This window comes from Nomascus leucogenys, chromosome 12 (genome assembly GCF_006542625.1).
Source record: "Nomascus leucogenys isolate Asia chromosome 12, Asia_NLE_v1, whole genome shotgun sequence".
NCBI lineage: Eukaryota > Metazoa > Chordata > Mammalia > Primates > Hylobatidae > Nomascus > Nomascus leucogenys.
Genome location: NC_044392.1, coordinates 19,038,762 through 19,055,408, shown reverse-complemented (window position 1 = coordinate 19,055,408; position 16,647 = coordinate 19,038,762). Strand labels below are relative to the sequence as shown.

Below are 16,647 nucleotides of genomic sequence, written 5' to 3'. Positions count from 1 at the left end.
GGGGGAAATTTGAATATGGACTGTATATTAGATGATATTGTAACAATATTAAATGTCTTAGGTGTGATATAAATATGATGATTATGTAAGGGAATGTATTATTCTCAAGACAGATTTCTTTAGGGTAGAAGTGTCATGGTGTCTGCAAACATTCAGATGTTTCAGGAAAGTATTAAAAGAATGATAAAGCAAATACGGCAAAATGCTAATGATTGGTAAATCTAGGTGAAGAATAAATAGGTGTTTATTGTATCATTGTATCCATTGTTTGTATCAATGAGCCATCTCCAAACTTAAAAACAAAAAGTGATAGTGATAATGATTCTGATTACTATGGTGGTGATAATGATGAGGGAAAAGGAGAACAGAAATGGGAAGGAGAGGAAGCAAGTCAGGTCCAATTTACACAAAGGAAATTATTTTATACTATAATTTTAACACTGAAAAAAACTATGAACTACATTGTACCATTCCCAGAAATTGTCATATCAACTTTAAAAGCATTGAACATGCAGATTATGAATATTCTGGTACTCAAAATGCAACCCTTTCTTTTTAGTTCATCAGCAAATATTTCCTTAGTATCTGCTCTCTGCCTGGCTTATTTTGAGACACAGCGCATTTCTTCCAGCTCTAATATTCTATGGTTCTGTGACACTAAGAGTCTAAATACAATAGCTACTGTAGCCCAAGGCCAAGTCACATTGGTTGCTGTCAGCTGGGCATTTCTTAAGCATCAACTTAGTACCTTAGCTCCTGGATTTGAATGTGAAGATTAGTGAGGCACCGAACTCAGAGACACAATAAGCATCCCAGACACTATTGCCAGTAGGAAAAATGAAGGAGCTGCTTAATCTTTAATACATTTTCATGGCCATTATTTCTCTTGAAATTGCTTTCAAACCCCTTTATTTTGCATGGATAGTTCAGGAATCTTCATCCTAACAGCTACCTTTCATTCAGCACCTACTATGGGCCAGGCCTTGTAAATAGGTATTTAACCTACATTATCTGCGATGCTTACAACAACCCATTTGCCCCATGGTCACACAGCTGCTAAATGGCAGAACTGGGTTTAGAACAGAGCTCTCTGTTACTTTAAAGCTTGGAGACTTCCTTTTGCACTGTGTTACTAAAACTTAGATTACAGAGAGGGAATCAGAAGAATGTAGCTTGGTTGTTTGCCTTTGTGGTCCACCAGACTTAGACCCTCTCTGCCAAATTAGAAAGGACAAATAAAATATATTCTTTTTAATTCCCCAATATTATCATTTGTTACATGGTACTACAATTAAACGTTTGCCTCTGCACATTCTTGCCCACAACTTTTTGAGGGTAAGGAAACTGTTTCATTCATCTTTATTATAGTCTCAATCCCTAATACATAGGTACTCTTTAAATGTTATTGAACTAAATTATTAATGGGCCAAAGGAAAAACTGGTTATAGTAATAGAAATCAAAACATTTTCTTACTCGTTTTCTGTGGTACTGCTTTTCTTCACGAAAGCAGTTTTCTGATTAGTTTGCCATTTCACCTCTTCCAGATTGGTTGATATGCTTAACCCAGTTCTCACTTTTTTGGCCTGTGCTTAATTGAGCTCAGTAAGATAATCAGAAATCTGAGTCTGGAGTCCATTTATCTGTGACTGTAATTTAACCAGATTTATAGAGCCTAAATTTACTAGCACTTCCATACTATTGAGTCTTTATATTTTGCTTATTTATTGTTACAAAGCAACAGAAAATTTTTTGTCAGAGAAAAGATTATTTTAAAATTATTAGTTTTCCTTTTGAAAGCTACTTTGGGGTACCCACAGCCTGAAGATCTTCTTGTTATACTCTTTTTATCATCTCCTTTCTCACATTCAGTCTAGAGCTTAAAGTGGGAATTTTTTTTTTTTAAGTGTGTTTTCCTGGCATCTCATGTTTAACAGTGTCAGGGGTTTGTGTCCCTGGAACGAAAACTGTTTCTCCAGAGTCTTTTTTCTCTCAGCTTCCAGTGAAAAGAGGGGCGAGGCGAGCCAGTCGCTTACCACAAAGCAGTGCCACCACAAAGGAAAGATTAAGGGTTTAGAGAGAGGTCAATGTGGGTTTTTCTCTAACTAAACACTTTCCTAAAGTTTCCTTGTGGAAAAATAATGAAGTCATCTCAGAGTTTTTAAAGAATTTTTATTTCTTTTTCACCGTCTGCATTCGCTTGTCTTCTCAGCATGGATGTTTAATCTTCCTAGGCTTTGTGAATTGGCCCAAATGAATAAGTGGTGAGCTGTCTCTCTAGGAGCTAGAGGCTTATTCTAAGGGCCTAATCACTGAGTAAACACATCTTTGCCCTCCCTCTCACAACTGCGATATAATAGTCGAGATTCTAGCACAGTAACCTGGATATTGCAGGGACCAATGCTTTGAAATGCAGAATGGTTGATCCTCCAAAACAGACAGTGCCTGATCTTCGCCTGCGTCTTTCTTCTTTTTTAAATTAAATATTGCCAAAGAGATGCTGTTTTATTGCTTGATGTTGTGCATTAGTGCCCTGGATTTCCAAGTTTAGTTTCAGTCAACACTGTCGGCTGCACTTATAGGGAACTCTGCATGTTGGGTTTCTTAGTAGCCTCCTCGGCACATGTGTGTTTGGTTTGGAAGAGCATTTAAATTAAATCAGTGAGATAGCAATGTAAATCACTAATCTCTTTCCCAAAGTCTAAATGTTCCATTGCAGTGTTCTTGAGAGAAATAGGCATTTTAAAGATTTAGCCATTGCCATTGTTTGGTTAGAAATATGCTGATTTAAAAGTGGACAGCTCTCTTGTTCCCAGTGTCTCATTAAATGTAGTTGCTGAGATACGATCAAGCTGAATTAGAGGTTGACATCCCTCTGTCTATTCAGTTAGAGAGCTCCTAAGAAGAAGAGCTCTGAATTTGTTAATGGTGCCAGGTTCACGTTACTTTCCCTAAAGCATCAGAATTCTTGATTCATTTACTAAAACTGATTTTGCATTGCCACTGCTATTGGGTATCTTTTTTGCCAAGGGGCTGTGGCTTGTATCAGTGTTCTTGTTTCTTTCATCAAACAGGCTGGGACCCATGCTAGTTTAAAGATGCAAAGAAGACTGAAAGAGACCTCATTCTCTCTCTTGAGAAATTTAGTCTAGAGGGGAAACTGGTAAACAGTTACAATACTAATGGAAAGAGATAGAGGCCCAGGAAAGGAAGCTCTTAACTCTGCCTGAGGAATCACGAAAGGTTTCATAGAGACATTTGTTTTGAGCCTTATAGGATGAGTAGGAATTTACTAGATAAGTATCTCTCTAACAATGTATCTGATTACAAACTTCCTGGAAGCCTGATACTGTTCTCTGCAGACATCAACATAGATGAAGAAACCTTGAGTCTTTCTTGTTCACCATTTTATTGCCACTGCTTCCTGCTGAGCCTGACACAAAGAGTATTTCAACAAATGCTTGTTGAATGAATGAATAAATGAATTAACACATAGAAGCAGGGTGGGATCAGCTGAGCTACTTATACCCAGGAGTCCTGCCCTTATTCCCATTACAAGCTGTCTCTGAGTCTCAGTCCAAAGCAGTCTGGCATCTTCATGTTATGTGAGTGCTTCCATAAGCCTTGACTACGGTGTGGTTGATTTCCCTGCTACCACTGTAGTATCGAGAAAAAAACACTTACTTGGACTTGGAGTTAGACAATCTGGGAGCCAATCCTCATTGTATTACTTACTAACTAGCTGTGACATTTGGGACAAGTCTGCTTTCTAAACCTCAGTTTCCTCATATGCTAATGGGGTTAAGGATGCTATTTTAAAGATTTATTCTGGAAATTAAAGTAGATAATGGTTGTGAAAGTAACAGTGTCTCCTATTCATAGTAGATGCTTTTAGAATCTTAATCTACCTAACTGTGGCTACCCTCATCTATTACGAAATTTACCTTTGAAGAAAATAATTTTAATGATGATTACTATTACTATTATTTGGATTCTTTATCTAGATAATTCCTAACATCAGATTTCATTAGCCTTTCATCAGCATGAGCCTTATATTTTTCTGTAAGTTTCCTTCTTTTGTTCAGAATCCCACACAGCAAATTTTCATTTGCTGTCATCACATTCTTACTTAACATGAAGGGAAAGATACTAAGCTTCCTTGAAATTTTCCTTTGACAGAATTTCAAAGATTGGTTTGTATGTTGTCTTTACCATAAAATTTTATCTTTCCTTTCCCTGGTAATTGTGAGTATTGTTAAACTCAGCTCTTCTTTGAGGTAGTACCAAGAAGTTAGTCAACAATTTAAGCTCTTTAATCATTATATAGTCATGGTTGGTGAAGCTAACATGTTGCAAACCATCAATGGCTACTTATACCCATTGTTTTTATTATACTTATTACCTTGTTCAATTTCAGTTTTTAGTTTTAATTATTGCACTGAGTATCTAACTATGACAGAAGACACATTTAAGAGACCAAATGTCATTTATTGAAAGCAACTTTTATTATGGCAAAAGGAAAAGAATTAATTTTCTATATGAAAAGCCACAGTGGACATTTTCTGAAATATAAACTAGAAAGAATGCATGTGAACTGAGTATTTTTCTGTCTCTTCAAATGGCAATTATGTGTTACATGCTGATAAATAAGGGCTTAATATGAGAATATATTAAGGACTTTAAAATTATCTATAGAACAAAAAGAAAACTTCATTTCAGACCTTTTCCTTTCAAATGGAGGAGACTATCCATTGTTCCGATTAAAACCATAAAAAATATGTAAGAGGAATTTTGTCATTCTGTTTTAAAGAATATTTTTTCTCTGTATTGTTGAACAGTTCAAAGTTAATATTTCTCTTTACATATATCTATTAAATGAAAAGAATAGTAAATCCATTTCCTTTAAGCAAAATACAATTCTTTTGCAACTTCATTTGAGATAGGCTTGCACATGTCAACAGAAATCTGCAATAGCAGTCTGCAAAATTAGATATAATCATCCCAGCCTTTTTAAAGTGTAAGGAAGTAAAATTTTTTGATATTTTAGATGCTTTAGGAACTCCAAAATGTACAGTACTCTTTTAGGGAGTAGCATTTAATTTTTGTCTTTGCTGTTCATATAGACTAATTATGCCTCTCTAAAATTTAAGAAATCTTTCATTAGTGGATATTTTAATTGATCAGATTTTTCTCCCCTTTTCAGAGAAAGCTTCTTGCTATCTACCTCCACCATGATGAAAGTGTGTTAACCAACGTGTTCTGCTCACAAATGCTTTGTGCTGAATCCATTGTTTCTTATCTGAGTCAAAATTTTATAACCTGGGCTTGGGATCTAACAAAGGACTCCAACAGAGCAAGGTAATACTGTTGTTCACAAGCTGTAAGTTGGGCTTCTATTAAAAAAAAAAATCATTGTGTTTGTCATCATCATAAACATTTCTCGTCCTCAGCATTAAACTCTCTACCATTGCATTTCATTAGACAAAAGCTGCTGGTTGCAGCTAATGCATGCAGTTATTTGCAATTGTGAAAATATGCCTTAACTTATAAAAACTTTTTAAATTCAAGAATAACCTGAAAACAAAAATGCATTTCTCATCTTATTTTTGCAGTGCAACAGACATTTCTAATGTTTTTGAACTTTTAGAGAAACCTGATGTTTTTAATGATATTCAGAAAAGGCAAAACAAGTCTAATATATAATCCTAGTAGTAAGTTTATTTTTTAATAACTTCAGTGAAGAAGGCAGGACTTTCTGCACAAGTCCAGTGGAGTTGGTAATAGCTTAACTCTAGCATATGCTAATTGATGTAATCGCTTTATTGCACACATTCTTTTGCACACAGCCAACAATACATCCATATTCTCAATAGGGAAAAAAAATTCCTTTCCTAGTTGTCAGGATGAGTTTACTTAGTTTGTTAATCATAGTATCTGCAAGTGATTAACAATTCTTCATATTTTGCCTATTTCAGTTTCCCACCTGAAATATATTTCATCATGTTTAATTACACATGTGGCCGTAACATCCCATGATGCTACTTTGGGTGTGTTAACACAATCATAATCGCAGGCTGCTGGTTTATGAACAGGGAGATTAAATTAATTCATTTCAAGGCAAGCATATTTTAGTTACCTAATTTAAACGATTATAGAACAATTAGAAACCATCTGATTTGTCTTTTTGTTATTTTATGGCTCACTGAATTTTTGATCATCATTCAAACTTTGTTTTATTTAATCTGAATCAGAAAAGAACATGATTCTTTCCTTAAATGTGAGGCAAAATAATGTTGAAGCTATTTCATAATCTAATACTTCATTTCTTTAAGCAAATGGTTAGGAAATTTCATGAGATGACTTCGTTTTGCCTTGGAAATGTTCCCTGTTATACATAAATAAAGAATCTTTAGCACCTGTATTTGTTTAAATTAAATCAGGTTATTATTCACACTCAGTTAAAGGTGATGAAAAGCAGTGCCAAAAACAGATAAAAATGCCACATCGAAGGTCTTTCATGAGGCAAAATACAGAGACTGGAGACTTGGCTAAATCTTTTGCCATTCACTGGCAGTGAGGAATCTCCTCCTTTCCTTTTATCCACAACTTGATGGAGAAGGAAACACTATTTCTAAACCATCTGTAGTGGCTAAGTTCAGTGGGCTACCTGCTGTTATTTTGTTCTATCCTCCATTTAATTCCTTAGTTCCTTTTATTTTACAATGACAAAAAATTGCAGTGTAGTTTCTTTTGAAAAACAGTGTTTGAGGGTTTTTTTTTTATGACTGGCAATCAACAGCCATGTAATTGCTTTGTTATGTTTTACTAAAGAAGTCTGTTAAGTAGCACAACTTTGATACACTAGTAATAAGAGTTTGCAGGTTACAGAGACACCTGTGGTGACCAAAGCGACAGAAGCTGCTTATTAGAAAGAGCCAGTACAGCTGTGTCCTATTAACTCCTTATGACACTTTTTTTAAAAACACTAAATAAAGGTGTTGTTTAAGGCTTTAGAGCTATTTCTCAATGAACTGCAGGACTGACTATTAAGTATGATAGGATATTTCAGTCTACATTTTGAATTAAGTAACTGTCATGAAAATTTGTAAAAGGTAATATTAAAGACTGAAAATAGGAACATCTAGGAATTCAATTTAATAAACATTTATAGGAACCACAAATGGGGCAATAGGGGAATGGAATGATTTCTATAATTTAAGATACTTGGCATCCTTATTCAAAATCTATTAATAGTTCTTCCATATTACAAATTTAAAAGATATTATATTTCTCTATATTAAAGTAACAAAAGATAATTACTGGGTACTGAGTTTAATACCTGGTTAATGAAATAATCTGTAAAACAAACACCCATGACACCAATTTACCTGTGGAACAAACCTTCACATGTACCCTCCAAACGTAAAAGTTTTTTTTAAATGTCAAAAAATTAAAAAGCAAGTAATAAAAAAAAGTAACAAAATTACATAGCTACTTTTGATCCATCGTTATTACTGTTAAGGCAAATGGGAAAATACACATTTTATAAACACAAGGTGAAAATTCATTAGAATGACATATTCCCAAAAAGGGGATTGACTTTGACATACGAAACTGTAAGATAATTAATTAGGCTGGTTTATTGCTCAAAAAAAGGGTTTAACTTAACCACAATTTTCTTGCCACCTATCATATCACAGATTCATCTAAATAAAATTGTCTAATTGGGTTTCCTACTGTATTATCTTTCTTGGATTTTTACACCACATTTATCCAGAGGTGTTTATCATGAAAACTGATTGCATCACTCATTAGATGCTTTTAACTTTGAGTAACAAAACCTCAAGCTTTCACTCTCAATTCAGTAGATGACTGCTTGCACTAATATTTATTGATCCATGGGGTACATGTCAAAAGGTGTTATGACATCATTTGCATATTGTTAGCAAGCTGAAATGGAGATATATTAATATATGGAAATACAGAAGGGATTTCTAGGCATCACAAGTAAGATTGTTGTTGTGGGCTTCCTTTTAACTGTTACTTCTTTATGATAGATGTACGTTTGGAAATAAAGTCCAGGTTAATAGCTTTCCTGGTCCCATATCTGGTTAACCTAGTTCAGACAGGCCATAAAAATTTAGAAAGTCCTGGACCTGTAAGCTATTTGGATGTTTTCTTAGTGGTTTCCTAGGACTACCATCTGATATTATAGCTGAGGATGTTGATATCCAAGATGGGAAGAGACTTGCCAAGCAGATATACTTTTGCTTAAGGATTACTCTGATTAAGCCTATAGAGGCATTAGTTCTTCAATCACAGTTTACTATGGATCTCTCATGTATATAGGAGGTAAGTGAAGGATATTAAACTAAGTGAATGCTTTGATGAAGTCACCAGAATATGAGTATCACTTGCTATTATAAATTAAATTTCCTAATTTCTCTAACAAATTGGAATAAAAAAAGAAACATTTTTGTAGAATGTCATAACCCCTGTGATGTTGATGACTTGGATTTTTACACCTCTTAAATAATTCTAATAACCTTCTTTCTTAGTTGAATACTTAGATTTTCCAGCCCACTGTGTATAAAATATGTTGGAATAATTCTTAGGTTGATCTTAGAACATTCCAAATATGAACTGAAACATGAAACTTTAGCTGTAATGATTAATGTCTGTCATCTCCCTTACTAAATTGTGATCTCCTGGAAGGGCTTATTCGTTTTGTTGGTTTCAGTAAACAAGGCACTTTTTTAAATTCTAGGAAAAAGAAACCCAGAAAGCATTTAGCAAATATAAATGTATGCATTTATTTCCATCTAAGAATGTTGCTTATAATTTCAATATTGCATATCTAAATAGAAGGTTTTTTCCTTGGAAAATATTGTACAATCTTTTGGGCCACCATGTCTAGTTGGATTTCAGAGCCATTCTTAAAACAGTGACAGGAAGCCCTTGGTAGTCTTGAGAAGTGCTAAAGGTATAATTTCTTTTTTTTTTTTTTTAAGAGACAAGGTCTCGTTATGTTGCCCTGGCTGGAGTGTATAATCATAGTGCACTGCAGCCTGAAACTCCTGGCCTCAAGCAATCCTCCTGTCTCAGCCTTCCGAGTAGCTAGGACTACAGGTGTGGGACACCATGCCCTGTTCTAATTTCTTAAATATTGGTTTGACCAGTAATTCTGATGGAAATAGTAGGATGTACCTGTAAAAGAAAAAGCTAAAAACAGATAGGTAATAGTAAACTAGAAGATCCTGCAAATCACTTTGTAGTTATGCAGGATCGGTTCCAGGACCTCCTGCAGATACCAAAATCCACAGATACTCAAGTCCCTGATAGAAAATGGCATAGTATTTACATATAACCCATGCACATCCTCTCATCTACTTTAAGTCGTCTCTAGATTACTTATAATACCTAATACAGTGTAAGTGCTGTGTAAATAGTTGTTATACTGTATTGTTTAGGTAAAATGACAAGAAAAAAGTGTACATGTTCAGTATAGACACAATTTTTTTCTGAATATTTTTGATACTTGGCTAGTTGAATCAACAGATGCAGAACTGACAGATGCACAAGACCAACTGTGTTTCTTATGTTTGTTCATTGAGTGAACACTGAATATTTAATATGAACCAGGAATGGTGCTGTCATCTGAGAATGAAAGGTGGAACAAGACACAATCCTAACCCTCAAAACACTCATAGTCTAGTAGGCAAAACAGACATAGAGCTAATATATAATATGAGGTATGTACAAAGTACTTTAGGAGTATAGATGAACTTTATACTGAGTTGCTGTACCCAAGGGGGTCAAAGAGGGACTTGAAAGAGATGATACACAGAAAGATGAAGTTAGAACTTTACTCTTTCTATTTAGAGATTTTTATATTACCGTAGTAGCATTCCTAGTCTTTTGGGTGGCAGATTTTGCTGTTCTTTACTAAAGGACATTGGTGTTTAAAACCTCATAATTACGTATGGGGAACAAAGGGTCAGTGGTTGAAATAATTGAGGACAGAAGGAATAGAGGGAGCCGGCCAGCTAATATAATCCTCTATAATCTGAACCAGATTGAGAATTAAAGTCAACCAGCCAACATGGACAAATCCAAAGAAGATGTTTTGTTAATGATTCATCCAGCATTGGCATATGTCTACAGGCAGACAGTGAAGCAGGGATAAGATTTTTTTTGGATATGTAACATGTAGAAAACCATCATAGATTTAACTAATACAATAAAAATATTGCTAGTACAATGTGTTCTTAATGAATGAGTGCTTAGCTATGAAAGAATAATTTCTTAAAATTCAAGACAAGTATCACTTCCGGGAAGTCTTGCCTCTCCCCATCCTTCTCTTGCCTCAGTCAGGGTTAAAATGCATATTCTGTATGCTCCCATAATATATCTATACTAACTTGTACTAATAGCACTCATTACATTGTATGGTCATTGTCTATCTCCCTGCTAGGTTGTCAGCTCCCTGAGGGAGCTATGTCTGTAATCCCATTGCTTTACACAACTTCCTTCCTTCCTTCCTTCCTTCCTTCCTTCCTTCCGTCCGTCCGTCTGTCCGTCCTAGATTTCGTCTTGCTCTGTTACCCAGGCTGGAGTGCGGTGGCGTGATCTCGGCTCACTGCAACCTCCACCTCCCAGGTTCAAGCTATTCTTCTGCCTCACCCTCCTGAGTAGCTGGAACTACAGGTGCGTGCCACCACGCCCGGCTAATTTTTGTATTTTTAGTAGAGATGGGGTTTCACCATATTGGCCAGGCTGGTCTAAAACTCTTGACCTCATGATCCACCCGCCTCGGCCTCCCAAAGTTCTGGGATTACAGGCATGAGCCCCTGCGCCCGGCCACAACTACCTTTTAAAGAGTAAGTACTATATTGATAATAAACAAATAATCTCTAATAGGCTTATTGAAAAATAACAAGAGAGTACCAGTTTGGGTAATGGCAAGAATATTGGAAATACAGCTACATTCCTCTAATTGTGTGATCTTCCCCTGTAGCCACTAATGGTACTAATATATGGTACTAAAGCCTTCATTCTCCTTACAGAATAAACTAAAAATGTTCAGATTGGATACTTGGTCTTCTGCTGGCATTGTAGGGTCCCAGAATGTCATGGTGTATGCTCATGTGCCTCAGGTGCTCCCAGGCCATCTGGAAAGTGGCTTGAATTCCAACCCAGATGAGTTCATCCTGGTTCTAGAGTTTCTTCCCCAGACTTCACCAAACCTGTGTGATACCCCAGAAGTAATTGGCCTCCCGAATTGGGCCATTCTGGGATGGTACTGAACCTTCTACAATGGTGGGAGAACTGATTCAACATGTCCCTAGGCCTGGAGTGCTAGAGTGGCTACATGGTGGAAGAGACCAAGCATTCAGGCATGTTCTATTAGAACACCATCAGAATTAACCACAAATAGTAGTATGTAAAGCACCAGCATAGTAAGTATTAATCTGTTTCCCTCTATAAAGGCTGTGCCCTCCAGGCTGAGCTGTGGATTCTTGGCTGAAGTTGCTTCATCAAGGAAAGCCACATCACATATGTGACACAATGAACCACCAGTATTAACCAGTAATAAGTGGGTTAGTGGGTATCTCTTATTCTGAATAGGAGGGTCCACAAAGCAAATATAGGTGCTGGTTTAGATTATCTAATTCTAGAACACTTAGAATCAAACATTGAATTTGACTGGAATAGTGCCAACTGGGTAATCAGCTGGCTATGAGTGCTGGAAAATGAATTGCTTATGTAAGTACCTGAGATTAAAATGTTTTGCACATCAGTGTACATGCTACTAAGTGTTAAATCAGGTATTGCACACTATTTCTAAGCAGTGTTCAGAGTAGCTGTAAACAGTTCCCCAGGAGTTGCCAATAGTGCTTGGGTTACACAGGTTGCTTGTAACATACACATAGCATTGTATTAAATTTTGTACACACATTTAATACCAATATTCACAGACAGAATTCTGTGCCTGTCAGTATTAGCTTTTGAACTTAATGCCCTTGGGTGTGGTATTTCGGGTCACTGCAAACTTCCGGTGCTGTGCTGACAGGTACTTGTTAGGCTTAATATTCAAGTGATAGTTTTCCACATTACTTAATCTTTGGCAAGAGTTAATTGACTTAAAGCACTTATTATCAGTAAGCTGTCTTCACATGTACTTTCCATCTCAGTAATTAGCCATATTCACAGTGGCTTACCCTTAATTCCAGACTACTCAGTGGTTCATGCCTGGCTGAAGCCTTGCTGACCATGTTACTCTAACCCTACACTTCCATTTGATCCGGCAAATATAGCCCAGGTGTGGAGTCTGCATGGGAGGCACAGGAGTATTAATTTCTAGCTGCTACCCTAGGTACAAATATGGATTCTGCAGAGGTAGCTGATAAAACAGATGAACATGTTGTGGTCAGGGTACTAAGACTTCAGAAGAGCCTTCATGCCAGATTTCCATATAATTTTCCCTGAACTTCTTTATTCCCTTTGTGCAACATTTTCCTTCCAGTGCTTTTAAAGGAAGTGTATTGCCATCCTAAACATCCCAGGTCAAGGGCTTAATTAATGCTTTAAAATGAAGGTTCCAAAACACCAGGAGAGTTTGTCACTTTCTCCCTGGTTTGTTTTGTGAAGAGGGAGGAGAGAAGATGAGGAGGAACCCCTCCTGTTCCATGATTACATCCTACCCACTCATTTTCTCCTTTTCTCTTCTGCTTTTGATTTTTAGTGGCGGTCTTAACAGAATGTCAAGATCAATTTGCAGCATGGTTTAACTCAAGGTTTGCGTTCTGCCAGCAGCAATTGTCCCTGCAAACAATGCCATGTGTTCTTGTAACTTCAGAAGCTTTTAGAGGGATCATGGCAAGGGCAGCATCTAATGACTTTATTAGTGTAGGGTTTCAAAATGGGCTCAGTAATTGTTCATATCTCTTTGTCAGCAAGTCATAATTACTGCTCAGCATTGTCCAAGGGTACACTTGTGAATAGTTTCCTAATAGTACTGAAAGGAAAGGAAAGGGGGAATGGATAAAAGTGATGGCCACTTACAACTGAGAATAAGCCAGTCTCTGTATAGTTGATGGCTAAACTGTTTATAGTACATTCAACATTCTTAAAACAGATTATCCTTTTTTTTTTTTTTTTTGAGACGGAGTCTCGCTCTGTTGCCTAGGCTGGAGTGCACTGGCGTGATCTTGGCTCACTACAAACTCCCCTTCCTGGGTTCAAGCAATTCTCCTGTCTCAGCCTCCCAAGTAGCTGGGGCTACAGGCACTTGCCACCATGCCTGGCTAATTTTTGTATTTTTAGTAGAGATGGGGTTTCACCTTGTTGGTCAGGCTGATCTCGAACCCCTGACCTCAGGTGATCCACCTGCATTGGCCTCTCAGAGTGCTGGGATTACAGGCATGAGCCACCTTGTCCGGCCAAAATAGATTATCCTTTTAAAAATGTTCTTTGAGATAATTTAAAATTACCAATTTACGAGCCTTTTTTACTCTGATTTGGATACTTCCCACGCTCCTACCTAGTACTACAGTTGTAACTGCCTGGTTGCACATGCATCGTATTTGAATCAAAGCATTTGTTTTTAAAAACGAGACCATTTTCCTCTGCACTAATCTAATTAATGCTATTCAGGAAATATGCATTTAACTCAGATACAGTTGTCAATAAATAGCCTATGAAAACTGTTGTTAGAAGCTAAGATACAAAGGTGATATTATTGGCAAGTCATTCCAAAAGAATAACATTTTAAGTTTCTATCAAATTCTATTTTTGTCATGCACTAGATCTTTCTTCAAGTCTGTTGGTGTTCTCCTTGGTCATCTCCCAATTACTCTGTGTTTTGAATATTTTTTGAATATTCTAGGTATCTTGATTATGAGAGTCACAGAATTAAAAGAATCATCACTGTCTCAAGATGAAGTTGAGGTTAATTCCAAACCTTTCCCTGTTTGTGATGTGTTGCTGAATCCTTCCCCATTCTGTAACCCGTCCCCCCACCCCACCAGTGTACTCATGTATAGTTATATGCAAATAGTTACTCTCAGTAGCTGGTTATGCTTGTATTATAGAACATACAGTTTTTATATTGATATAAAACATGAGTAATCTAATGAAACAAATTCCAAAAATAAGATAAATGTCTTCTTCTAAAAATAAGATAAATATCTTCTGCTAAAAATAAGATAAATATCTTCTTCTAAAAATAAGATATTTGGGCTGGGTGTGGCAGCTCACACCTGTAATCCCAGTGCTTTGGGAGGCTGAGGCAGGTGGATCATTTAAGGCAAGGAGTTCAAGACCAGCCTGGCCAACATAGTGAAACCCTGTTTGTACTAAAAATACAAAAACTAGCCTGGCATGGTGGCACATGCCTATAGTCCCAGATACTTGGGAGGCTGCTTGAGCCCAGGAGGCAGAGGTTGCAGTGAGCCGAGATTGCACCACTGCACTCCAGCCTGGGCAACAGAGCAAGACCCTGTATCTAAATAAATAAGTAAGTAAGTAAGTAAATAAATATTTATAAAGTGAAATATCTTAAATATGTATATGCCATCATGTATTTTGCTTTTCTTCTTGCCTGAAATTAAAAAGGTCTGAAAAGATTTGTTTCCTTAACTGCTCTCATTAATAATTTTTATATTGATGATATTTCAGCAGACTTTTTACTAAATCATATCACCTATGCCATTGAAATTGGTAGCACATTTCTCCTCTTCTATAAATACTGATAGTAAAACAGTCAGAGAAATTATAAAAGAAACATGTTAGTTCAGTGATATGAAACCACATAAGTAATTTGGTTCCTCTGACATATTTTACAGTGTTTGTCAGTCTACATAGATGCTAAAAGATATTTTAAAGCCCAACAATCTTAATGTTCTAATCTGTAAATATACCACCAAAAAAAGGAAAGTTTCTGTTAGTCTGGAATTGGAGAGTAAGGTGGAATCCTGTTTCTGATGTGTTCAGGTAATTATTAAAGAATAGATTGGGTGTCCTTTCCTCAAGCATATGTTTGTGTCTCTCTACTTAATAGCATTAGGGTAATAGAGGAGTGACAGATAGTTTTATATTATTCAAAACAGAGTTAACTATAAAGACTTTTTAAAAGCCGTTTGACAGTTTATCTACTGTTGGCTGACTCAGTCTGTAGCTACAGCAACAATTTAAGAATCCTAAATAGATTGCTTTCATGTGCTTTTTTCCCCCTCAATACATGATCAGCACCAAGAAAGTCCTTTTCAGCAAATATTTTTCTACACACCTCAGCTAAGGAAAGAATGAGGCAAGGTTATGTGAAAAATTAAAAGGCTTGATTGCCGTACCTCAAATCTGAGAAGTTACATAGCCCAGTCCCAGTAATAAATGAACTACTGGATTCTCTGAGCAGCTCTCAAATAATTTACTGTCTCAGCAACAAATTTTATTATGTGGCTATTAGGAAAGCTATGTGTTAACTTGTTAGTTCTTGAAGCAGACTTGTACACATTAAAATGTGTCAGTTGCTGTTCTTTTTTTTTCTTTTTTTTTGAACTTTTATTATTATTATTATACTTTAAGTTTTAGGGTACATGTGCACAATGTGCGGGTTTGTTACATATGTATACCTGTGCCATGTTGGTGTGCTGCACCCATTAACTCGTCATTTAGCATTAGGTATATCTCCTAATGCTATCCCTCCTCCTTCCCCCCACCCCACAACAGTCCCCGGAGTGTGATGTTCCCCTTCCTGTATCCATGAGTTCTCATTGTTCAATTCCCACCTATGAGTGAGAACATGCGGTGTTTGGTTTTTTGTCCTTGCCATAGTTTACTGAGAATGATGGTTTCCAGTTTCATCCATGTCCCTACAAAGGACGTGAACTCATCATTTTTTGTGGCTGCATGGTATTCCATGGTGTATATGTGCCACATTTTCTTAATCCAGTCTGTCGTTGTTGGACATTTGGGTTGTTTCCAAGTCTTTGCTATTGTGAATAGTGCCGCAATAAACATACGTGTGCATGTGTCTTTATAGCAGCATGATTTATAGTCCTTCTGGGTATATACCCAGTTATGGGATAGCTGGGTCAAATGGTATTTCTAGTTCTAGATCCCTGAGGAATCGCCACACTGACTTCCACAATGATTGAACTAGTTTACAGTCCCACCAACAGTGTAAAAGTGTTCCTATTTCTCCACATCCTCTCCAGCACCTGTTGTTTCCTGACTTTTTAATGATGGCCATTCTAACTGGTGTGAAATGGTATCTCATTGTGGTTTTGATTTGCATTTCTCTGATGGCCAGTGATGATGAGCATTTTTTCATGTGTTTTTTGGCTGCATAAATGTCTTCTTTTGAGAAGTGTCTGTTCATGTCCTGTGCCCACTTTTTGGTGGGGTTGTTTGTTTTTTTCTTGTAAATGTGTTTGAGTTCATTGTAGATTCTGGATATTAGCCCTTTGTCAGATGAGTAGGTTGTGAAAATTTTCTCCCATTTTGTAGGTTGCCTGTTCACTCTGATGGTAGTTTCTTTAGCTGTGCAGAAGCTCTTTAGTTTAATTAGATCCCATTTGTTAATTTTGGCTTTTGTTGCCATTGCTTTTGGTGTTTTAGACATGAAGCCCTTGCCCATGCCTATGTCC

General features: G+C 36.5%; 1 protein-coding gene across 1 annotated transcript in view; it reads left to right on the top strand.

Moving 5' to 3' along the window:
* FAF1 (Fas associated factor 1) overlaps nt 1–16,647 on the top strand; it is a 511,769-nt gene that overhangs the window by 377,322 nt on the left and 117,800 nt on the right. Inside the window, exon 13 of the mRNA XM_030823889.1 lies at nt 5,202–5,356. Within this exon, the coding sequence (XP_030679749.1) occupies nt 5,202–5,356 (155 nt within the window). The remainder of the gene's footprint in view (nt 1–5,201; nt 5,357–16,647) is intronic.